The 10117-nt window shown below is 39.3% G+C and overlaps 1 protein-coding gene across 5 annotated transcripts in view; it reads right to left on the reverse strand.

Moving 5' to 3' along the window:
* Nucleotides 1-10117, reverse strand: part of CDC42BPA (CDC42 binding protein kinase alpha) — a 333906-nt gene that overhangs the window by 25313 nt on the left and 298476 nt on the right. For all 5 annotated transcript variants that reach the window (XM_019549566.1, XM_019549565.1, XM_019549564.1 and 2 more), the window contains 5 exons: nucleotides 8105-8321; nucleotides 6764-6826; nucleotides 5453-6046; nucleotides 3404-3501; nucleotides 89-173 (listed from right to left, as the gene is read on the reverse strand). In XM_019549566.1, coding sequence (XP_019405111.1) covers nucleotides 89-173; nucleotides 3404-3501; nucleotides 5453-6046; nucleotides 6764-6826; nucleotides 8105-8321 — 1057 coding nt within the window. The remainder of the gene's footprint in view (nucleotides 1-88; nucleotides 174-3403; nucleotides 3502-5452; nucleotides 6047-6763; nucleotides 6827-8104; nucleotides 8322-10117) is intronic.

The following is a 10117-nucleotide window of genomic DNA, read 5'->3' on the forward strand; positions in this document are numbered from 1 at the left end:
TAACCATGAGAAAATGTCAACACATCAATACAAAGACCCAGAACAGACCAAGATGCCATTTAAAAAAAATCTGCTCTTTCTTACTCACCTGCCATTTTATTTTTGAAATATATTAATCTAATTGTCTCCAGTCCTAAGAGGTTCAGTGATCCTTCTGTATTCAAAGGTCGTACCTGAAACAAGTTAATTAAGAAATATCTTAATAAAATTTACATTTATATAATGCTTTTCTTCCAAAGAACATTACAATGTAAAGCAAACATCACTGAGATTCATTGAGCTTGGAGGTAATCAATTAGTGCAAAGCACATGCCATACATAGTTTAGAAGAAGTGGATTTTGGCTAAGGTCAGATGAGGTTACCTGGCTCTTGTGAGATGTGACAAGTGACCTTTAATGGTTACCAGTTTTTAAGGCTTCATTTGAAAAACCTGCACACAGTGAACTACATAAAAACTCAATTTATAACTGAATGATGGCAGGCTAGAGCCAACTGTTTCAACATTCACACACATGGGCTGCCTATACACGTGCTCGGAGGTGGGAGTGGCAGGCGTTTTAATTAAAGCGGTTCCTGGACAGCACCTCTTATTAAAATAGCTCACCATCACATTGATTAAGCTCCCCCTGCATTTCAAAATGGTCACGGGGGCACTTTAACTAAAGCTTATTCAACAAGTGCATCCATGACCATTTTGAAATGCCGGGGGGTGGGGGGGGGGGGGGAGTCCTGGAGGGTGACCTGACATTGTAGCATTCCAATTAGAAGTGAACAAGCATGTGTATAGGCAGCCATGGAGAGTCCTTTTTTTCATGCTAAGGCATGCCTCTGTTGGGACATTATTTTCATGTCTTGAGGATGTTTTGCAACTTGATGATACTGCATGGCAGAATATCACAACATATAGATTTTTGTAGTTTTGATTCCAAAAAGATTACTGCTCACTGCCTCTAGACTGTAGCCTGTATTAAAGAATAAATTCTTTATAACATATTGTTATCTTTAAGTCTCCTACATGCTGTAGCATCCCTCTTGCTGAAAAGCAATGTTTGTTTTACCAGTGGTATGAAAATTTAAAATCAGCCATAGATTATAAATTTTACTTTCATAAACAATAAGGCAAATACTTTGACTACTTAACAATTCTGAGATCTGACATGCAAAGGATGGAGTAAGTTAGCTTTAAGAGTTAGTAAAGTACTGGTTTGATGTGTGTGGTGACAAAGTGATTAAGGTGCCCAATTATGGCTCTAAAAGTGTTAATTCAAGTCATACTCTGGACTCATACCAAAGGCTGCCTGTAGTAGATTAAGCTGTAAAACAGGTGCACAATCATTCAGCCTAAAGTGTCAAAGACAACTGGCTATAGTGCTAGTCACATCACTCCCTTGTTTGCAGCTAGTTACAGGAACTGGTGCATCTTAATCACACTAACCCACCACCAGAACATTATGCACAGAAGAAGGTTGGACTTTGAAAGAACCACCATATTTACTTGCATACCACACTCACCCTTTCCCCAAAAACCAGCCCTCCAAAATTGGGATGCATGTCTTAAACAGAGAAGCTTATTTTTTTGCTCAGAATAGAACCATGGAAAGGCCAGAAAATGGCTGCTATTTCTCTTCCTCCCCTGCCACAGCTGCACAGAAGGAGGGGCAGAGTCCAGTCTTCAGCAGTACTTCTGGATGTAACCCTTTCATAGCCACTGCCAGGCCTGCAATAGTTTTTGGCTGAGCAGTCAACTGCGCAAGCATTAAAACTGTTGCTTTTGCTTGAGCAGGAAAGGGAGGGCAAATGAGAGGAACAGGCTCTGTCCCTGTTCCATGTGGCCACGACTAGAATTTTTTTTCTTTATTCTGCCCTCCCAAGCAAGGTTTGCATCTTATTTAGGGGTGTGGGGGATGCAGGAAAATACAGTAATTTATAACTTCAAGCTACATACTGATGCTTTTACAGTTAAGGAGTCTAAGTCTCTCTCTCTCTCTCTCCCCCTATAAGGTACTTATATGAGCTCTGTCACCATATCTGAGCACCTCACAATCTTTAATCCATTTATAACCACAGCAACCACATGGTATAGAGAAATACTATTACCCCCATTTTACAGATGCAGAACTGAGGCAGAGAGATGAAAATGCTGTCTGCCATCTGTGCGGTCCCTGGGACTACTGCCAATAAGCATGCCTCTCACTTGGTGTGCACCAAATCTCAGAAATGAGGCAATGTTAGCTACTTTACAGAAGTCTTGGGTAGCATACCCTAGACAGAGAGCCCAAGGGTGGTATTGGGGCATGCACTCAGGGCCCCTCTTAGCTGACTCTTCTGTCTTATTTTATGGGATCTGGCACATGCCAGGCAAGAGCAAGTTTGTTTCCTTGCAGCAGTCTAAGGTTCAGCACAGAAATGGGGTAGACAAAACCTTGAGACTTGCCAGCATCACAAAGGAAGTTTGTGGTGGTTCGAAATGTTATGCTGCTGTCACTACAGCCAAATCAACAGAGTTATATTTCTGTAAAACTGGAAGTACCCAATGATCAATTCAACCCAAAGTGTGGCACACACCCACTCTTCAATTCTTTAATACTTATGTGCATTTAATGCAAAGTCGCTTCTTTCTATCTACAAAACTGGTCCTTGCTGTGATATACTGTGCTTTTGCAAAGACAAATATGTCTCTTCCTCCTCAGCAAAAAGCATTTGGTTTATCAGAATTTGTACCAGTGTTTCTCGTTCAGACAGGTCTAAGGTACTGAAATTACAAGGTAAGCATCTTTTAAAAAGCTTTTCACTCTCTAATCTCTCATTTTACAGTAACAACATAGATACAACCACACTCTCTGAAACTACATGTAACCAATATGCAGAGATTAATATTCTAAAATAAAGGCTCTTTTGGGTATTGTTTTATCTCTTATCTGCAATGATGAAACTGCAGCCAAAGCAGCCTCAGTTTTCAAATTACATACATGACTATTCTTTATTTTCAGTATTAGCAACCACTTCTTCAGTATATTCAAGCAACCATCAACAATGCTGCATTGCATCTCAGCTGCAATAAGCTTTTTAGATGCATTTATTTATATCGTTGGGGCCAGCGTTTTTTGGCAGGCATGCCAAAAATAAGCGTTGGACCATCTCTGAATGCTGCTCTGATCCCTTCCCTTTACCTCATCTGCTGTTCAGTTTTTTGCTTCCTGCCCTGTGCTTCCTACTTCATCTGATGCTCTGCTTTCTGCTCCCAGACCTCTCTGTCACTCTGTTGTTTGTCTCCTCCCAAATCTGCTGTGCGCAACACACAGAAGCTGCCTTTGCCACTTGTGAAACCTGTGCCACTGGCTGGTTTAGATTTTCCAAAGGCTAACCAAACTCCTTAGCTGCTCAGTGTCAACAGCTAGTTACCTTCTTGAGTGGAACAGTCTGAATCCATTCCATGGAGTTCACATCAAAGATATCAACTGCATTTTCACTGTACACTGAGAGGTATGGTGCATTATAACCTGAGACAGAAGGATTAAATATATTGTCATGGGCATGTAGACAAAAAAGAGTGCATAAGAGAATTTCTTAAGAACCATTTTGCTCCATTTATTAAAAACACAATTCAAGAACTGCAAGCATTTCTGAGAACACTGGGATAGCATCCAATTCCAGAGGCAGTAGCCTTTCCACAGGTACGATGCAATCAATTTCCATTACAAAGCCCTATTTTAGCAACCCTATAACTTTTGATTGGAAAATATGTTGCCTCAAAATGCCCATAACATTTATTCTGAAGGTAAAGAAAAATATTTATTATTTCCAGTCTTTGCTGAAACAAACTATTTTGGGCTATAAATCCTTGAGAAACTACTCTGAGATGATGACTTCTATCAGTATGCCCTTAACCACTACTTTCCTTGCTTTTGAGTGCTCAGATTTTGTAAATGGAATGATGAGATAGGCAAGTACATGGTTGTCATGGAGCGACCTTAACTAGAGTTTGAAATGAAAATTGTAGTTTCTGGTACTGTACACTGGATCACATCCTAAAGGAACATGAGTTAGAACAAAAAACCATGGATATACTTAAGATTCACATTTCCCATCTCGTGGTTTTAAGTATTTCTTATTTTCCAGGTTTCAACCAATTTGGCATATTTCACTAGCATTTCGTCTGTACTAATTATGGCTACCAATCTGGCACATTTCATTAGCTATTTCTTCTGGTGATAGGGGAGTTGTATTCCCACACCCAACACTATTCTACCCTTCTGTTAAGATTACCTAAGGTCTCAATTTATGATAATTGTTGGCAGTATTTGTGACTGGATGTTAATCCAGTAGAACTGCAATTAGAGTATAAGCTTGCTCCACATAAGCAAAAAGCTTTTTGGAGTTGCTAATAACCACTCCGGGCAGCTTTGGTAATAGTGATGTACTAGTAAATTCTTCAACCCATCCACTGTCCATTTCCCCCTCACTTTGGCTCAAAAATGCTAGTTTCCATCTTGTGGTTGAGAAATAAAGGACATGTTTCTCTTTCAACAGCCACAGAGACTGCATTCAGATGGTGCAGGACATAAGCAAGCTACCTTCATGGTGAAGGAAAATTTCCATGATGAAAAAGTATTAATAAACAAACCAAAAACACAAGATGAATAATAATATGCTTATCAACTGGCTAATTTGGGGACTTCTGGATGCTTTAAACTAATTTTAAATTAAATCAGCCCTTTAAAGATATAAGAAAAGGCATGCTCTTTTTCCTCCTTGTTGTAAGCTGAAAGTCATGTCCTTGAAAAACATGCACTGACTCTAACAGAGAACTTTTTGGCAGGTTTAAACTAAAATGATTTTCTGCATTGGATCCTTCTTAATGCCATCTCTTTGACAAGCTTAATTTTGGGGGAGGGGAGGTTGGTAGAAGATGGGGGAAAGGATGAGGAAATGGGTGAGCATGAAGAGGGCAGAAGGAAAATGAGGGAAAGAAAGAGAAAATGGAGAGAGAGAAAACCAAAAATATTTTATTAAACCTGAACACCAATGACTATGAACTTAAAGAAAGCCTGGCTCCTCATGCTGACCAGAAGTTTTAGATTTGGGACTAATATTTAGGCACCCAAATGAAAGTGGCCTAATTCTAAGTGCTAAGTGCAGGTAAGTTCTGTGAATCTTAGTAGGTATTGAGCATTTTAAGTACTTTGAAAATCATGCCAGCTAATTACTGAAAATCTTGAGTCACTACTCTTCTTCTTTTACAGCAAGGGAGGTCTCTTACTCAGGTATACAGCTAATGGGTGCAAGATCAGAATCAGGCTGTATGACTGGAATTTGTGACTCAGGCTCTATTTTTAGATAATACATTTATTTATTAAGTGTTTCTGCTAGTGCAAGTAGGACACTGTCCACCCTGCAAGTACAACCACGGTATTAATAAGCATAGGTATTAAAATGCACTGAAACACTTACAGCAAGAGGATGGAGTTGCAGGCCACATCAATTCCTGTTGTCTAGATCTTCGACCCTGGCAGTCAACATAAACTCCTACGCTGCTAAAACACAGCAGATATTCTTTATTTGATATTTCGACTGCACAGATGGCATCAGTTGGCTGCTGTGAGATAAATGATAGTGTGTGGTCATCTGGGTGGAGCAAACTATATGGGGTCCCTTCTCCATGCAAGGGATATTTGAGGAATCCAGACTGGTAACCCACACACAGCCTCTCACTGAAGATCGACATCCACTGGACATTTCCCTGGACTTGGATCTCCTTAATTTTTTTGTGACGTGTCTTACTCTGATTTAGTTCATAACAGAGGACTTGTCTTTTCATAGCCACACACAGGCAAGTAAGGGCTCCATGGCGCACTTGTCCGGAAACTACTGTCTGGCAACCTTTTGTTTCTGCCAGTTTATAAAACTCAGTCTCTCTTCCATCCAAGGCTGCTATGGGAAAAAGCCGTACATGACGGTTTCGTCCTGAGATCACCGCAATGAGCTGTTCATTTGGGATGAGCTCGATCTGATGAACTTTCTTATTGTCACCAACACGAATAATCTCTACAAAAATAAAGTCCTGATGTAAATCAATCTTAACATACATACAGATTAAAGAGCTCCTTGAAAAAGGTTTATTTTAAGGCATATTATAAAACACAAATCCCTATACTGATTGCTTTGATATAATAAACATTGTCTCAGTGTTATAATACCAGTAAAATTATTTTTCCATTGTTTTTCTGTTAGCAATCCAATGTCCTCTTTTGGAATGAAGGCAAGATTATCTATGTTCGGTAAAACTGGAGCCCTTCCACATCACACCTGAGGGTGGAAGAAAGAGCAGATTCTTGTGTAGTGCTAACAGCAAATGGGGTGTGAAAGCTGTTAATTTAAAGGGTGCCTGTAAGTCACAAAAGTGACTGAGTAAAAAAAAGGAAGCTAATTCAGCAGTAAATGTCTGCACCTTTGTGCTACCTCTGCTTAATTTACAAGCTGTTATTTCCATTAATTTTGCAGAGCCCTTTCTGCCTGGTGTAACCAAAGCTTCAGCTATGTTCCAGTCGCAGGATCTTTATTACTGGCAATGATGCTAGAGACAGAAAGATCATGGAATAGGTTGGTTATGAGCTCCCACATGGGAGGTTGCCCAGCTGGCAGTTACTGACGAAATCTTTGGAACTACAAATTTAGACAACTGGATCTAGAAGATATTTGAGTCACTTTTTCAACTCCTCACATTAAATATTAGCACAGTTATTACAGTTCGGGATTTCTTACCATCTTTGGTGATGTGAACAACAAATAACCCTTCTTCATTCCCCAGAGCAATTCTTTCATGATCTATGACATTAAAAAAAGGCATTTTTTGGACACACTGCTTCAAACAAAGAAGATAATGACATCTGTCTGAATTAATACACAAAGTTCTGTCAAACATAATAAATACATAAATTAATAAATGGCCAAATCCAATAAAATTAAAGAAAACAGAAAGCAACACTTATTTTTGTTTTTCTTACAAATGGCTGAAAGCCTTTTGCCAGTTCTCACATCAGCAGAAATGTCATCACGAAACATTATTCGTAACAACTGTTCAGAGCACTTTTAAGCATTGATACTTGCTTTAGAGCAGACAAACAAAAAGTCACATTTAAATAATTAAGCCACATGCTACTATACAGCTGTTGTACAAGATCCAGGTTGATCCTCTGACTTAGGTTCTTGCTTTCTGAACCCCAAAAGAACAGGAATACTAGTAGGAAGCTGTGTCTTTGGTCCTGGAGAGTGCTTTATGCATCTGAATTGTTGGGCTAGTTTAACTACTTTGGACAGAGGTGTGTTTGCAGAAAACAATGTTGTACATGGCCAGTTGTTAACATCTGTTTTGATATTATATAGAAGTTATAAACAGAAGAGTCACATAAACCATTTAATCAAGCCAATCACTCCTTCTAGTTTGCTCTCTAGCATTATATTTATCTAGCTGAAATGCTTGAAGTGGTGAGGTTTTCATCATACCTTGAATGCCACATTCTGAATTTTATTTTAGTTTTAGAGCATGGGAGAGAACAGAGGGTCCTAGATGTATATATCTTTTGCTAACAGACAATCATCTTAGGTACAGACATTTAAAATCCCTGAGATAGACTCAATCGAAGTTGCAGTTTTCTGTATGCGGAGTAGTTTAGATCAGTAGTGAACAGAACACACATTTGCCTTTTGGGTGTGGGGGGCAAATCTTAGATCAGGTTCCAGCATTTTTAAACCAGTTTATGTGTACTGAACTTCTGTTCTGTTATGGGTACAGGCTGGTTTCCGATCATTTATACTGGTAAAAGTGTCGTTTCTGTACCTGGCCATCCACTCTAGCCTGTGTCATTGTATTAAAGGTGGGATGTAAATAAGGAAAGAATGCAATCTTAGTGTAGCACCTTAAGCACTTAGACCACCCTGATTTATCATTGCTTGAACTTAACTGAACAAAAACAAGATTTGTGACTCAATTGCCTGATATCACAGCCTGGGTGCATATCTAAGAAAGGAAAGCACCAAAGTGTCAGCATTTAATTATGCCAAATCATACCCAAAAATGTTTATGGCAGATCATCAGCTTCATACCTATGATTGCTGCTGACTGGGTTGTTTTGATGAGGGGTAGGGTGCTGTCATAAGCCTCTTTGGGAACATAGACTGACCGATCCTTCAGCTTGTTCTTCTTCAGAATCCTATGCAATTCGTTCAGCACCCCTACCCACTTGCTTTTTTCATTCTCACTGTCTGCGAGAATCAGGATCGAGCACTTATTACTGGATGCAGACAGCTGGGAAGCTGTAACCTGAAACATGGTAAAAAAGGTGTTTTAACAAACAAGCAAATAAAAGAATTTATCAGTAGCTGTTGATGCAGAAGAACATGACTATACTATCTTTTTAATTATACACCAACTGTACATTTTTGGCTATACCCAATCAACTGAGAACCTGCTTTATAGCACCTGAAATTCCAAGTTAAAATAATTCAGTGAAGATGGCTGTATTCAATAACCTTCTTGGGAAAAAAAATGGGTCTGCTACCTCCTACATAACTTATTTCCATTGTAAATTAGGTAGGGTATCTATGTTTTATAGTAGTTTACTAAGGAAAAATATTCTTACCAAGTATTTCTAAAAAATCTATTCTGCATTTGTTACAGACAAACAATTCGTGTTAATATTAATGTAATGGGAACTATAACATTAATGTAATGGGAACTATAACTTGGTAGCTTTTTCAAATAGATGAACTTCTTGATTCTATGCAAAAATGAAAAAGGTCACTTGCTGGAAATGACATCCAGTATCAAACTCAAGGTACCTAAGAATTCAACTCTATGCCAGTGGCTGTTAATCCAGCAATCTAATTCATAAGCATATTACAATATTAGCTTTAACTTGTTCTCTCTCCTATTCATTATTATCTACCACCACCGCATGCCTTATGCAAGGGTAAATGTCTCCCTTCAGAACAAAACCCAGCGTTATTCAGTAGAATAAATAACAGAAAATTCTGCAAGAACATTTCCAAAAAACATTCCATGATCCACTCTGGCTAAAATCACCAAAGTCAAATCCTTCAAGTGTCATAATATTCCTGTAGATGCATGCAGTGGCTAGTCTGTTGAGAAACGCTGTAACTTGAAGAGACATGGGGGGCATACTAAAAACTCAGAGTGGAGGGCTCTAGATGAAGCTATTTATTTATCATTTTACTTCTTATTTGTTATTTATTTCTCTTATTGGGTGTCAGGTACCAGCTCAAGCCTTGCATCTGACTATTTGCCTTTCGACTAACAGTTGATGTTACTTTGGGAGCTGCTTGAGAATAAATTATGGAGGACTCTACAAAAATAATGCTTTTTACTTATGTTTTATTCTCTCTGGAAACTGGGCTTGGGCAAGGGAAAATATATGAGTGTATTTTTAATCACTCCAAATAACTGAGTCCAGCTTTACTATAGTTAATGTCCTTCACCTTTCACTGGCTAAATAGATTTAATTTTTTAATGTATGTTTCTTTGCCAGGCTATTTCTGTTGCTTCTGTAAAACTTTAAGAAGTTCTACAATAATGTAAAAAGCCCCAAGAAGAACTACACTTTCTAAAGGCTCTGAACTCCCAGGAACGTCTTAGCTGTGACACTCAGTGTCAGGAAAGGAGAAATGAAAAATGTGGGGATGTCTTTCTAAAATATAAGAGCTCTCTCCCATGTCTTTCTTGTTCTTTTTCAGTTGTTCTGTAAACATTTGCCCACAAGAATGGGGGCTCAGAAATTAGAGTAGAGACGATTACCACAACATGACCTAGGGGAAGAGATGACCAGAGCAGGGTGTGGGGCCCAGCACAAATCAGCCTGTGTGGGGCCCCGCCCCCAGATGCAAGGAAGCTGACGGCAGATTCGGCGGCATAGGGAGAAGGGGGTGCTGAGCAGCCGGATGTGAAGCCGGTGGCAGTGCGGAATTGCCACAGCCACTCTGCCCAGCTCCATGGGGCCTGGGGCAATTGCCCCGATTCACTCCCCCTAGGGATGGCCCTGCCTGGGGGATACTGTACGCTTGGTAACTTAAGGCTGAACAATATATGTTTTCTAGTGAGTT

The sequence above is a fragment of the Crocodylus porosus genome, unplaced genomic scaffold (genome assembly GCF_001723895.1).
Source record: "Crocodylus porosus isolate Cpor-Errol unplaced genomic scaffold, CroPor_comp1, whole genome shotgun sequence".
In the NCBI taxonomy this organism is placed as follows: domain Eukaryota; kingdom Metazoa; phylum Chordata; order Crocodylia; family Crocodylidae; genus Crocodylus; species Crocodylus porosus.